This window comes from Peromyscus eremicus, chromosome 20, assembly GCF_949786415.1.
Source record: "Peromyscus eremicus chromosome 20, PerEre_H2_v1, whole genome shotgun sequence".
In the NCBI taxonomy this organism is placed as follows: Eukaryota; Metazoa; Chordata; class Mammalia; order Rodentia; family Cricetidae; genus Peromyscus; species Peromyscus eremicus.
In genome coordinates, this window is record NC_081436.1 from 4,553,399 (window position 1) to 4,568,543 (window position 15,145).

A 15,145-nucleotide genomic window follows, 5' to 3' on the forward strand; every position below is an offset into this window, starting at 1 on the left:
CTTCTTTGCATTGGTTCTGTGTTTCTTATTTAACAAGAAGGTTGGTTACATCTACACATGTAGGCATCGATTGGGCCACTTAGAAAACAAAGACACCACCACCTCTAATAAGAGTATCCAGTTATAAAGGAAGCTTGTAATTTGAATGTAAAATGGTCTTTAAATAAAAAACCGGGGACCAGATATTGGGGTAAATGCTGAAAGATCAGAGAGACAAAGGAACAAGCCACGTCCTACCTCTAGGACTCCTCAGCCTGAAAAAGCTTCAGCCAATAGGCCTCTAGCCGAAAAGGCTCCAGCCCAAAAAAGTCTCTAGCTGAAAGGCATGCCTCTGCTGAAAAGCCTTTAGTTCCTGTCTCCTCAGGACTTATATACCTTTCTCCACCCAGCCATCACTTCCTGGGATTAAAGGCATGTGTGGTTCCCAAATACTAGGATTAAAGGCAAGTGCCACCACTGCCTGGATCTGTTTTTATCCTACACTGAGTCAATCTCATGTAGCCCAGTGTGGCCTTGAACTCACAGAGATCCAGACAGATCTCTGCCTCCCGAGTGTGTGTGCCACCACTGCCTGGCCTCTATGTTTAATCTAGTGGCTTGTTCTGTTCTCTGGTCTTCAGGCAAATTTTGTCAGGGTACACAATATATCACCACAGAAGCTAGTGCAATTCAGTGATTAATTATAATGATATGATATGTGTTTAATTAGAGACCTGCAGAATGACAGAGGAACAAAAGAATAGTGGCTAACTATTCCCCAGTTTCCATTGCTACTCAAATGGAGTAAGAACAGGATGCTACAGCCCTGGTTAGTAAGGGTGCTATTCCTTACCGAAGACTTCACCACCTAAAGTCATTCAGGAAATGCATAAAACCTTGCTGCTGCAAAACAAATACAAGTTCATTAGGTGCCATAGAGTCCCCATTCCTTTGTTTGTTTGTTTGTTTTGTTGTGCTTTGGTTTTTAGAGGCAGGGTTTCTCTGTGTAGCCCTGGCTGTCCTGGAACTCACTCTGAAGACCAGGCTGGCCTCGAACTCACAGAGAACCGCCTGCCTCTGTCTCCCAAATGCTGGGATTAAAGGTGTGGGCCACCATGCCCAGTGGAGTCTACATTCTTTAAAACTAATCTGCTGGGGTTGTGAAGATGGCTCTGTGGGTAAGAGGGCTTGCTTTGTGAGCCTGAAGCTGAGTTCAAATCCCAGCACCCACATAAATAGCCAGGAATAGCTGCACAAGCCCATAGCTCCAACACTGAGAGGCGGCAGAGACGGGTAGATCTTGAGCGCTCCCTGGCTGGCCAGCAAACTGAGCTGAAACACCAAGCTTACCCTTCAGTGAGAAACCTCGTCTCATAGTAATACAGCAGCCACAGAGGAAGACACCGCATGTCCTACATGTGTGTGTGCAGGAACACAAGTACCTGCCTGCCCACACACATGCAGCTCATGCATGCACACACGCAAAGTGCCTCTCCGAAAAATATTGTGTAGCGGGGACATTTAGTGGCTCATTTCTCTGATTCTGTGTGGGCATGTGTGCACCACACCACATGCTAGTGTGGAAGTCAGAGGACAGCTTATGGAAGTGAGTTCCTCCTTCTACCATGTGGGGCCTGGGGCTTGAACTCAGGTCACCAGACTTGCAAGACCCTGACTCAAAAATAAGTTATTTATTTATTTAGAGACAGGGTCTCACTGATAGCCTTGGCTGGCCTGGAACTCACAATGTAGACCAGGCTGGCCTTGAACTTACAACTCACAGAGCTCTCTGCCTCTGCATTTCTATATAATTGGAATTTGAAAGCCTGTGACTGCTTTTTTTTTTATGGTTTAAACTCATGCACCTCCAAGCCTGACTCCTTTATTTCTTATTATTTTAAATGTGTGGGGATGTTTCCCTGAGTGTATGTCTGCATCATGTGCCTGCGGAGGCCAGAGGTCAGTTTTCTTCAGTCTCTGTCTCCCATACTAAAGCACTTTTTTTTTTTTAAGAGCCAAGTTTAGGGCTAGAGAGATGACAGGTAAGAGTCTGTGCTGTTTTGCAGAGAACCCAGATTTGGTTTCCAGTGTCTGTGTCAGGAGACTCGCAAACCACTGATAGCTCCGTCCCCAGAGGATCTAACACCCTCTCAGGCCTCCTTGAACACTTGCACTCACATGATGCACATGTCCCCACCCCCCCACCCCCCACCCCTCCACCCCCACAACTTACAAACTAACAAACAAATAAAAGTTTTCAAGCTAACCAATTCATGGCCCAGTTTTTCTCAGCACAGAAGTGGAACTGAGGTCTGGAACATTATGAGTTAAAATTGTCCCTTTTCAACATTCCCATACAGGACAGTGTTTTATTTTGTTGAAACTTGTTAGAAAGATTTAAACTGCTGAAGTCCAAAGTCCTTGCTTAGCGTTATAATCCTTTGCAAACAAGCAGAGGGACAGACCAAAGTCAGTGGGATAAAGGAAGAGAATAATCGGAGGGAAAAGGAGAAAGAAAAGAAAGGAAACAGTTGTTAAAATGACATCTCATTCATGCCAGAATGCCGCATAATTTTTTTTATTTTATTGTTTAAAACTCACTGTAGCAAAAACAAAGCAAAATTAAATCCAACCAGCAAAACAGCTGAGTAGGTTTCAGTCCCTTATGGTGACTTAAAAATGCTGAAGATAACAATTCTGGGCTGGAGAGATGGCTCAGTGGTGAAGAGCCCGGGCTTCTCTTCCAGAGGACCGAGGTTTAATTCCCAGCATCCTTAGGGCAGCTCACAACTGTACATAACTGACACCCTCACAGAGACATACATGTAGACAAAACACCAACCCACAAAAAATAAATAAACCTTAAAAAAATAAAAGATAACAGATGATTGAAGCAAAAGCAAGGCCAGCTTCTCAGGGCGCAGGACTGGAGGTAAGAGGTCAGGGGACAGCTCTCAGGAGCTGGTTCTCTCCTGCCCCGCTGTGGGATCCAGCGTCATCAGACTGCACACAAGGGCCTTTATCACGGAGCCCAAGCAAAATGAAATAGACTACTCCAGATTTCCCCAGGAAATCACATGGCAACTAAAAGCCCTGCAACCGGAGCCTGCCTGTCACAACGCCCCAACTCAGCTTCACAGTTGTTCTGTTCTGCACAAAGAAGGGGAAGAACTGAACTCTGGAAATTATCTTCCTCAGGAGGGGCCACTACCAGACTTTTTAAAAAGTACAAGGGGAAGCGGGGCTAGAGAGATGGCTCAGTGGTGAAGAGCACTGACCTCTCTTCCAGAGGATCTGGGTTTGCTTCCCAGCACTCACATGGTGGCTCACAGCCATCTTGTAACTCAGGTCCAGGGCATTCCAGGCCCTCTTGCTGACGTACATACCAGCAAAGCACACACATACACACACACACACACACATACACACACACACACACACACACACACACACACAAAAAAAAAAAAAAGGTAAAAAAATGTTTAAAGAGGGGCTTGAGAGATGGCTTAGTGGTGAAGAGCACAGAGCACAGAGGATGCAGGTTCAATTCCCAGCACCCACACGGCAGCTCACATCTGTCTGTAACTCCAGTTCCTGGGGATCTGACACCCTCACACAGACATACATGCAGGCCAAACACCAGTGCACATAAAAAAATACATTTTAAAAAATTTTAAAGAAAACCAGGACGGGCTGGAGATATGGCTCAGAGGTTAAGAGCACTGGCTGCTTTTCCAGAGGTCCTGAGTTCAGTTCTCAGCAACTGCATGGTGGCTTACAACCATCTGTAATGAGATCTGATGCCCTCTTCTGGTGGGCAGGGATACATTGTATGCTTAGTAAATGAATGAAGAAAGAAAGAAAGAAAGGAAGGAAGGAAGATCTTTAAAAAAAAAGAAAGCCAGGATGTTGTGGAATATTATTTTAACTATGTAAAGGTGTGTTACATTTGTTTATGCTGCATTTGTTTAACGATGTAAGGATATGTGTTTAATTATGTAAAGATGTGTTGCATCTGTTTCCCCTTTCCTGCCTAAGGTACCTGACTGGTCTAGTACAAAGCTGAATGACCAATATCTAGGCAAAGGGATAGGTGGGGCTGCCGGCCAGAGAGAATAGATAGGAGAGAAGAACTAGAGAAGAGAAGGAGATGAAGAGAACGAGAGAGAGAAAGAGAAGGAGGCGCCTGGAGCCAGAAGCCAGGCAGCTGCCAGCCAGCCATGAAGCAGTGAAAACAAGATATGAAGAAGGAAAGAAAAGCAAAAAGCCCTGAGGGGAAAGGTAGATAAAGAGGAACAGGTTAAGTTAAAAGAGCTAGCCAGAAACGAGCCTAAGCTAGGCCGAGCATTCAAAACTAATAATAAGTCTCCGTGTCGTGATTTGGGAGCTGGCTGGTGGCCCAAAAGAAAAAGCCTGCTACACTGAGACATGCTAAATTCAAGTACCAGATCCTCAAAAACCCTCCTAGGTCTCAGAATAGCTGCAAACTCAGCTTTAACCGGCAGTGTGGGGGTGGGGGTGGGGCTTAATTAGTAGCGCTCCACTAGCATGCCTGGGTTTGATTCCCCAGCACCCCATGACCCAAGATTGGGTGGTTCGTGTCTGCAATCTCAGCATTTGGGAGGTAGAGGCAGGGACAGCAATTCAAAGTCATCCTCAGCTACAGACATGAGATCCTGTCTCAAAACGGAAAAATAAACAAAGATAGAACGATGGGGAGACATGCAAGGACCTTTGCCGGCCGGTAGCTTGAGTAACACAGCCAGACAAGCCAAAAACAAAGAAAGGGAAAGAGGGAGAGAGAGAGGAAGAAAGGAAAGATAAAAAAAAAAAAACCCACTAATAAATTCTTGGCTGCTTGATTTAAAGGATGATATATTGTCCAGACCTTGAGAACTTAATAGGCCCACAGCACCCTGTTCTGTCTGAGCACACTGAGAATTGCATTAGTTCTGGGCACCACAATTTAAGAGCAATATTGACAAGAGCTGTAAAAATGTTCATGCCCTTTGACCTAATAATCTCACTCACGGGAATTTATTCTAAGGGAATAATTCAAGAGAATAGATGAATTAGAGGCACAAAAGGTATCGATGCAACATCCTTTCCTATACATGCATATCTATGTGTGTATATAAAAATAAATGTTTCCTGAAAGGGATGAACAGTTTTAAAATGTAAATTATTTAAATATAAAATAAATATGATAATGATGCGTGCAATAACATGGCGAACCTTGAAACATGCTACATGCTACATGAAAGAAGCCTGACACACACAATGGGCAACATATTGTCCGATTCCATTTATACAAAACATCCAGGATAGAGCTGAGTGTGGTGCCTTACGGCTGTAATCCTGGCACTAGAGAGGCTATGGCAGATGGCCAGGAGTTTGAGGCCAGAGCCTGCTACCAGCAAGTTCCACGTCAGTCTGAGCTATAGTGTAAGAGCCGGTCTCAAAAAACAAAATCGAAGCCGGGCGGTGGTGGCGCACGCCTTTAATCCCAGCACTCGGGAGGCAGAGCCAGGCGGATCTCTGTGAGTTCGAGGCTAGCCTGGGCTACCAAGTGAGTTCCAGGAGAGGCGCAAAGCTACACAGAGAAACCCTGTCTCGAAAAACCAAAAAAAAAAAAAAAAAAAAATCGATAAATCTGCCTTGGTCGTGCATGCGGGTCCTACCAACACTCTAGAAGATCAGGAGTCCAAGGTCATCCCCAGCCTGGGATACATGAGACCCTGTCCGAGGAAAAAAAAAAAAAAAGATATAGGCTGGAAGGTGGACAAGAATGAGAATGCGGACAGTGGCGGGGGGAGGGGAGGGGGAACGGAGCTAGGGGTAATAAATTAATTAGTTAATGAAAGCAAACGTCAGAATAAGCCAGCGACAGAAGAAGAATACAGAGTGTGGTTGCCAGAGGCTCCTGGGAGACAGTAAGGAAGAGTGACTGCCAGGGAGTGTGGGGCATTTTTGGAATGTGTGTGAAATTGTGGAATTAGAGAGCCCCAATGGTTATACTTGTGAACAGGCACAACACCATAACATTGTAAACTTTTTTTTTAAAACAGGGTTTCTCTGTGTAGCCCTGGCTGTCCTGGAACTAACTCCATAGACCAGGCTGGTCTTGAACTCATAGAGATCTGCCTGTCTCTGCCTCCCAAGTGCTGGGATCAAAAGTGTGGGCCACTACCGCCAGGCTGAGACAGTATCTTTTAATGTAGCCCTGGCTGTCCTATAACTCTTTATGTAGACTAAGCTGGCCTTGAACTCATAGAGATCAGCCTACGGCTACCTCCCCCATGTTGGGGTTAACACTGTATACTTTAAGAGGATGAATTGCCGGGCAGTGGTGGCGCACGCCTTTAATCCCAGCACTCGGGAGGCAGAGCCAGGTGGATCTCTGTGAGTTCGAGGCCAGCCTGGACTACCAAGTGAGTCCCAGAAAAGGCGCAAAGCTACACAGAGAAACCCTGTCTCGAAAAACCAAAAAAAATAAAAATGAAAATAAAAAAAATAAAAATAAAAATGAGGATGAATTTAGCTAAGTGTTCCTCTATGCCTGTAGTCAGGACTCAGGAGGTGGAGCCAGAGGATTAGCAGTTCAGGATCTTCCTCAGTCACTGAGGGCTCAAGGCCTGCCAGGGTCACATGAGTCCTGCCATAAAACAACACAAAACAAATCCAACGAGCTTGGTAGGCATGGTGACATATGCCTGCGATCCTTGAGCAGAAGAAATGGGAAGACTATGAGTTGAAGGTCAGACTGGGCTGTAAAAGAATAAGGCCCTGTCGTAACAAAAGAAAATGAAACTAAAAAGGATGCATTTTATACCTCATCTAGACAATGCCTCATTGAGTCTTTCTCTTCCTTTTAGGGCAGTGGTTCTCAACCTTCCTAATGCTGCGGCCCTTTAATACAGTTCCTCGTGTTGTAGTGATTCCTAACCATAAATCTATTTTCCTTGCTATTTCATAACTGTAATTTTGCTACTGTTGTGAATCATAACGTGAACATCTGTGTTTTCTGATGATCTTAGGTGGCCCCAGTGAAAGGGCTTTTCAACCCCCTCAAAAGGCTCAAGACCCCATAGATTGAGAACCACTATTTTAGGGGCAATCAAATCAAGGCCTTGGGCATTCTTGACAAGTACTCCACCACTAAGCTATATTCCCCAACCTCCTCCCCTTAATCTTTTTTAGGGCCAGTCCAATAGCTTCGTGAGCAAAAGCAGCATCTGTATAAACCTGGTGGCCTGTGTTCAATTCCCGATCGCAGCGTGGAAGGAGAAAACAGTCATGAAAGTTCTCCTCTGATCGCCAAACATGCTCTCTGGCATACAGATAGGTGCACACACAATGATAGTAATAATCAATTAAACTAAAATTTTTTACTTAAAACCTGTTTTTTCCTTAGCCCAACCGATAGAGTGAGATCTGCCTGTTATCCAGCACTTAGGAACAAAGGCAGAGGAGTTCCACTTGCAAGACCCTGACTCAAATATGTTATTTATTTATTTAGAGACAGGGTCTCACTGATAGCCTTGGCTGGCCTGGAACTCACAATGTAGACCAGGCTGACCTTGAACTCACAACTCACAGAGCTCTCTGCCTCTGCGTCTCAAGTGCTGGGATTAGAGGTATGTACCACCACTCTCTGCTAATTTAGTTTCTTACCAAAATAATGTCCACAAGAAGGCAGCCAGAAGATGGCAAGTCAAATTGTTTAACATAAGCCTCAAGTGAAAGAAACCACAGAACCCAATGTTAACTGTTATCTTAAAGGTCACCTAAGCCTAACCCCCTCCCTAAGACAATGGTGAAGACTCATCCAGCCACCCTCCTGGGCAGTAGAGAAGGCAGAAGTAGCAGAGTCTGGTGCTGTACAAATGGGATCTCAGAGCTTAAGATGCGGAAGAAGATTGTGAGCTACAGAGCAAATTTGAGTCTACCCTGAGCTACATGAGACCCTAACTGATCAGGTAGGAGCGGAGGCCCAGCTCCTCACTCCTTTGCTCCTGTCTACTAAACTGCAGTACTTTTTCAGAAAACTCTTTTTTTTAAAATGGTTTTCCGAGACAGGGTTTCTCTGTGTAGCTTTTCGTCTTTCCTGGAACTCGCTCTGTAGACCAGGCTGGCCTCGAACTCACAGAGATCCGCCTGCCTCTGCCTCCCGAGTGCTGGGATTAAAGGCATGCGCCACCGCCACCCAGCCAGAAGGGATTTCCAATTCAAGCAAAAGTGAAAATGGTCATCTGTGATGTAATTCTCAAGACTCTGTGATGTAGGGTACTCAGGCTTTGGCTTTCTCAATTCCCTTCCAATACAGAATCTGACTTTTGTAGAAGTCAGAGAATGTGAAATCATTAGATTTTATTAACTCAGCTTAGCAATAAAATAAGGACAATCCATTTGTTCAGTTTTTAGTAACCTCCTTTTATTGTTGTTATTTCTTGTTTTTGCTTGTTTGTTTGAGACAGTGCTTACTCTTGCCCTGGCTGGTCTACAACTCTTCATGTAGACCAGGCTGCCCTTGAATTCACCAAGATCTGCTTGCCTCTGTCTCTGAGTACTGGGGTCAAAGATGTGTGTGACCACCCCCAGCCCTTTTTTAGGGTTTTTAAATTTTAATATTTTTGGGGAAAAAAGTGTAACTAAAACACACTGGAAAAGCAAAAAAACAAACAAACAAAAAAAAAAACGGTATAATTTTAACATGTTTCTGGTCTTCAGTCTTCCACTGCAAAGGGAAACATCCTGTCCTCTTTTTCCACATCCAGTTGGAATTCAATAAGGCCTCCTTGAAATCCACAAAGTGGTAGTTCCCCGGGGCTTCCCGGAGTTGCCTTAAAGACACACGAGATATAGAATCATGAATCTTTCCGTCAGTCCTGTCTTAGTTTCGGCTCCCGTTGCTGTGATGAAAGACCCTGACAAGAGTAACTTAAGAGATTCCTCTCAGCTTCCAGGCGAGGCACAGTCCATCATGTGGGAAGTCAAGGCAGGAGCTCGAGGGCTCTGGTCACACGGACTCCGTAATCAGGAACAGAGCCTGAATGGGTGCACGCCGGTACACAGTTTGTTTTCCTTTTTCATTCAATCCCGGGCCCAGTCTACGAAAATGGTACTGTCTGCGTTCAAGCTGGGTTTTCCCACTTCACAGTTATCCTAGTTAAGAAAATCCTCCACAGACTCCCCATAAGCCAAACTCATATAGATAATGCCTCAATGACGACTCTCTCTCTCTCTCTCTCTCTCTCTCTCTCTCTCTCTCTCTCTCTCTCTGGTAATTCAAGATAGTGTTAAGTTGACAATTAAAACTCACCACCACCACTTTGGAAGCATGATGGCACAGGCCTTTATTCCCAGGACCAGAGGCAGAGGCAGGTTTATCTCTGTGAATTCCAGGCCAGCCTGGTCTACAGATCCCCATAAAATAACATTATCTGCTCCTCTTCCAATACCCCAATACGTCATTTATAGTCCTATGACATTTAGTTCAAAGCAGAGAACAGGGCAGACTTTGGTACTTCTATACCCATGTTATGATCCCCTCTGGGAATAGATGCTCCTGAGAGAGAGGCATGATGCTCACAATCAGACTTCAAGTCCTGAACAGACCTGAGAATTCTGCCCGTTCAAAGCCCATGAGGGACTCTACAACACTGTTCCAATTAGAAGCGATTCGCCCATGCCACAGCAACTTGTTCCTTTTGGGAAAAGTATAAAACTAGAAAGTATAAATGGAATAAAAACATTTTTTTTCTGGGACTTTGACATCTCTAACCCCTGTCTTACCTCTTGGAATCCCTTTTGTCATATGACAGTATTTGAAATATTAGAATCTTCATATTTTTCAGTCTCCCAACCCAGTGCTTTACACATTTATAAACATTAAAATAATCTTCCTCCATCATACATCAATGTACTGTGATAGAACATGGTGGGTTATTCTTTGAAAGATATTCTATTGATTTTATAATATACCTTTCACCATATGGTATTAAGAAAATAGAGTCAAGAATACAGTAGCCAAGAACTTAGAAATTCAGAACATAAATACATTCTCTACCATAAACTTTCTCATCCCTTTAAAGTTCTCGTCTCTGCTGCAAGCAGCCTCTCTAACACTTTTGGGATGCCAGGGTGTGAATATGCTGCCCAGCTCTGCCGACAGTGAGTCCAACCTCGATGTTGCTTTTCACCTCCAGGATGCTCTGGGTTTCCTGGGCTGACTTAAGACTTCATACGCAGCCTGGATCTCCAGGAAGTGCCTCTGGGCCTCTTCCGTCTGGTGCCGGTTGTGGTCCGGGTGCCAGACCTTCACCAGGTCGCGGTAACTCCGATGTATTTCTTCATTGGTTGCCCCTTCTGGAAGGCCCAAAACCTTGGGGAAACAAAGCTCACAAATTAGCATCTCATAAGTGTTCAGAGCCCCTGGGTCTCTCCCTACTTCTTGTTAACCCCAGGCTATTTGGTATCTAGAATAGCCCAGAGCCTCAGACAGAATTTCAGCCCTTTGGGCCAAGGGGAAATTCCTTAGCAGAGCATGTCCCTAACTAGAGTAAGGTCCTGGGTTTGATCCACAACAGTAAGAGAAAAACAAAACAACTCAAACAAATAAAAGCACCCCCCCTCAAAAAAAAAAAAAAAAAAAAAAAAACACGGGGTGTCATGTAAGAGCTAGGATGCCTTTAACCACAAATGCATTTCCAACCGAGAACTTCACATCCTTGACAAGATCTCCTCCCCACAAGAGAAATGAGTATACATATATCCACCAAAGACCTGAAAAGAGCCGGGTGGCAGGGGTGCATGCCTTTAATCCCAGCACGGGAGGCAGAGCCAGGCAGATCTCTGTGAGTTCGAGGCCAGCCTGGTCTACAGAGTGAGATCCAGGCCAGGCTCCAAAGCTACACAAAGAAACCCTGTCTCGAAAGAAAAAAAAAAAAAGGCTTAAACTAGAAGCGACCTAAATATTAACAATAGAGTAAATAAATAGCTGTGAGTAGGATATGATATAGAATTAACACAAACTATTTCAAATTGCATGTTAGCTACATATTGTGAACATGATGCTGGATGAAAAATGCCAGATCCGTACTAGGTGATCCCATGTATTTGCTGTTCAAGAATAGACAAAACTTGGGCAAAGAAAAAAAAAAAGAAAGAAAGAAAAGAAAACAACCAAAAACAAACAAAAAGGAAAGAAAGAAAGAAAGAAAGAAAGAAAGAAAGAAAGAAAGAAAGAAAGAAAGAAAGAGAGAAATCTGCAGTGAGTTTTGGGAAATACTCTGTGGTTGACAATAAACCTCTAACACTTGTTAAACACTCGAGAGCCATCCGTGGTGGCACAGGTCTGAAACCCCAGCAGAGAAAGGCTGAAGCAAGGGGGCAGAGGATTTACCACCAGCTATCACATGGTGAGAGCCTGTCTGAATTCCCACAGAGAAAATCATGAAGCTTTCTGCTGAAGATTAGAAACGCCACTGTTCAGCCGGGCGGTGGTGGCGCACCCCTTTAATCCCAGCACTCGGGAGGCAGAGGCAGGCGGATCTTTGTGAGTTCGAGGCCAGCCTGGTCTACGGAGCGAGTTCCAGGAAAGGCGCAAAGCTGCACAGAGAAACCTTGTCTCAAAAAATAAAAAAATAAAAGAAAGAAGAAAAAGAAAAGCCACTGTTCTCAACCTAGAAAGACTGATTCCTGAGTAAACAAGTATTTAAGGGACTGCTACAAATATCCTTGAATGTGCAAAACCAGCTGTATATCTGTGTGAATGGTAGTATTATAAATGTAGCAAACAAACAAACAACAACAACAAAAAACTCACCTAGCTGATACAGTGGCATGTGCTGTTAATATTCAGCACTTGGGAGGGAGAGACAAGAGGATCTCAGTGAGTTCGAAGCCAGCCTGGTCTACAAAGCAAGTTGCAGGACATCCAGGGCTGTTACACAGAGAAACCCTGTCTTGAAAAACCAAAATAATAATAATAATAATAATAGTAATAATAATAATATCCAGCACTTGGGAGGCCGAAGTAGAAGCAGAAGGATCACAAGTTCGAGGCCAGCCTGGTTTACATTTTGGGTTCCAAGTCAAAGGCTACATAGTGAGAGTGTGTCTCAAAAACAAACAAAAACACTGGGCTGACAAGATGGGTCAGTAGATAAAGGTATTTAGGACAAGCCTGATGACCTGACTTGGATCGCTGGGACACACTTGGTGGGAGAGAGAGACTCCAGTCTTGTCGACTGGCCTCTGACCCCACATTCATGTTGTGGCACATGCCAACGGTCCTCTGACCCCTACATTCATGTTGTGGCACATGGACACATACACAATAATAAATTTTTGTTGTTGTTGTTGTTTTTGTTTTTTGAGACAGGGTTTCTCTGTGTAGCTTTGCGCCTTTCCTGGAACTCACTCTGTAGACCAGGCTGGCCTCAAACTCACAGAGATCCACCTGCCTCTGCCTCCCGAGTGCTGGGATTAAAGGCATGCGCCACCACCACCCGGCAATAATAAATTTTTTAACCTAATATATCATGATAGGACTTGGGATGTGGCTCAGTGTTACAGTGTTCATGTAGCATACCCAGGGGTTCTGGATCTAATCTCCTACACCACAAAACCAAACCCCTAATTCACAGTAACAGAAGGCAGAAAGGAGGTAAACTCCAAGGCAAGAGTATAGAATGGGAAGGGCTAGGAAGGAATCTTCCTGGAGCTGGTGGTGTTCCATTCCTTAACCTGAGGGGCATGTACACTTTATATGTTAAACTTCAATAAAAAGTATTATTCAGCCGGGCGGTGGTGGCGCACACCTTTAATCCCAGCACTCGGGAGGCAGAGCCAGGCGGATCTCTGTGAGTTCGAGGCCAGCCTGGTCTCCAAAGCGAGTTCCAGGAAAGGCGCAAGACTACACAGAGAAACCCTGTCTCGAAAAACCAAAAAAAAAAAAAAAAAAAAGTATTATTCAGCCTGGCGGTGGTGGCACATGCCTTTAATCCCAGCACTTGGGAGACAGAGGCAGGTGGATCTCTGAGTTCCAGGACAGCCAGGGCTACATAGAGAAACTGTCTCTAAAAAGCAAAAAAGGACTGGAGAGATGGTTCAGAGGTACTGGCTGCTCTTAAGAGGTCCTGAGTTCAATTCCCAGCAACCACATAGTGGCTCACAACCATCTGTAATGAGATCTGGCGCCCTCTTCTGGCATGCAGGTATACATGCAAACAGAACACTGTATACATAATAAATAAATAAATAAATAAATAAATAAATAAATAAATAAATAAATAAATAAATAAATAAATATTTTTTTAAACTATTATTCATATGTATTTCTCATCAGTAATACCTTCAAGCAGTATACACAGAAGCCCAAAGAAGCCAGGGTACCCTTTCAGGGCTCAGCCAGCAGACCTCAGAACACATCCCCATTCCGGGGGACTTACCGGAAAAGAAAGACTTACCTGGTAAGCCAGCTGACGTTTCTCATCCTGAAAACTGTCAACAAATTCATAGAGCCTTTCCCACTCCTGGAACTGTCTGCTGTTGAAGCCAGGATCCCCAACCAGTAGCCACCAGATCCGGCAGGGCAGAAGGAAGACAGACTCCACGAGGTGGCCAAGAAGCGGGAAAAAGCTGAACCAACTCAAGAAGGAACCAAGGGTTTCTGCCACGTAGCTAAGGGTGGCAGCTGTGTTGCACAGGACACTATATGCCAGTGGGCCTGTGAAGGCGAGGTAAGCCAAGCCCAGACGGTAGAGCCGCACGCTAATGGTCTCCGACTCCGCGGAAGCTTTGTATCGGCGATGCTTCTGGGCCGTGACGCTGGCAGCCAGACTGATGGGCAGGACGGCTACGGGGCGGCCGTAGAACACAGGGGAAGTGAGGAAAGCTGCTCCTAGAGTGTTCCTAAAGTCTGACGTCTCGTTGCCAACAGCGGCCACTAGCAAGACCCCCAAGCCAACTGCCAACGGAAGGCCCACAATGTAGAAGTTGGCCATGGAAGAAAGGCTGATCAGAGCCACGAGACCAAAATAGATACCCACTATCATCTGGGCAACAAAGCGAAGGAGACTCAGAGGTGGTCTCCCCTCTCCTGGCCTCTGTTTCCGACCCTGGACTCTGTTGGCTTGAGCGACAAAGCTTGGGAGTTTCCAGAACTCCCAGAGCCAGCCCAACCCACCACCTCCCAGGGTAAGCATCCAGAGCAGGGCATGGCTGTCCCTTCCCAGATACAGGTGGTGGAGTCCAACAGGACCCCCGAAAGCCCAAAGGGTATAGGTCACCAAGAGGCCTTTTGCCATCCTCTATGGCAAGAGTCTCAGCACAAATCCAGTGGCATTTGACATTGATCAGAATGCAGAAATCTCAGGATCCTCTGTGAGAATCACCATAGTCCCGAGAGTTTCCTTTAGACCCTAAGAGACAGAGTGGGGAAAAAGCAGACTCATCAGACTACATCCAACCCCCAACACAGTAGACCATTTCTCCTTAATGCAAGTCAAGTCCGCTCCTCCCTGAGGGGCTCTTGGGTGTTAGCTGTCTCTTGTGTTAGCACCCCAGGCCTGATACAGTGGCTCGAAATTTAGGGGAAGAGAGTGATTCAGTTTAAAATTTATTCGTATTTATTTATTTTGGAGACACAGTCTGATGTAGCCAAGATGGTCTTATGCGTCCATAGCTGAGGGTGCTCTTGAGCCCCTGCTCTCCCTGGCCCCATCTCCCCAAGTAGTGGGCTCATAGCATCTGCTACCATGCTCAGGAATGAGAACGTTCTAAATGTTTTCAGTTGAGACACTGAGAACTAGGTGCCTGAACCAAAAAACAACAAAACAAAACCAAAAACAACAACAACAAACAAACAAATTAGAAGCTTGGGACTAGAAAGATGGCCCGGGGGTTATTTACTGCTCTTCCAGAGGACCCCTATTCAGTTCCCAGTGCCCACATGGCAGCTCACAGATGCCCTCTTCCGGTCTCTGAGGGTATCAAGCACTATGTGGTACACACACATAGATACAAGGAATACACTCATACACATGAAGTAAATTTTAAAAAGAAGAAGCAGCTGGGCAGTGGTGGCTCACTCCTTTAATCCCAGCACTCGGGAGGCAGAGCCAGGAGAATCTCTGTGAGTTCGAGGCCAGCCTCACTACAA

At 45.2% G+C, this 15,145-nt stretch overlaps 1 protein-coding gene across 1 annotated transcript; it reads right to left on the reverse strand.

The window, feature by feature from the left end:
* Window positions 1-8,687: 8,687 nt before the first annotated feature.
* On the reverse strand, window positions 8,688-14,394 carry Dnajc22 (DnaJ heat shock protein family (Hsp40) member C22). The gene is made up of 2 exons (XM_059247483.1): window positions 13,452-14,394; window positions 8,688-10,363 (listed from the first exon to the last, which is right to left on the reverse strand). The coding sequence occupies exons 1-2, from the start codon at window positions 14,289-14,291 to the stop codon at window positions 10,178-10,180; spliced, it is 1,026 nt and encodes a 341-aa protein (XP_059103466.1). The 5' UTR covers window positions 14,292-14,394; the 3' UTR covers window positions 8,688-10,177.
* Window positions 14,395-15,145: the final 751 nt, after the last annotated feature.

Bases quoted from the DNA above. Each gene is read 5' to 3' on its own strand.
- Dnajc22 (XM_059247483.1), bottom strand. From the start codon at position 14,291: ATGGCAAAAGGCCTCTTGGTGACCTATACCCTTTGGGCTTTCGGGGGT. The intron at 10,364-13,451 runs GTAAGTCTTTCT...TGTTTCCCCAAG, and splicing joins AACGTCAGCTGGCTTACCAG to GTTTTGGGCCTTCCAGAAGG.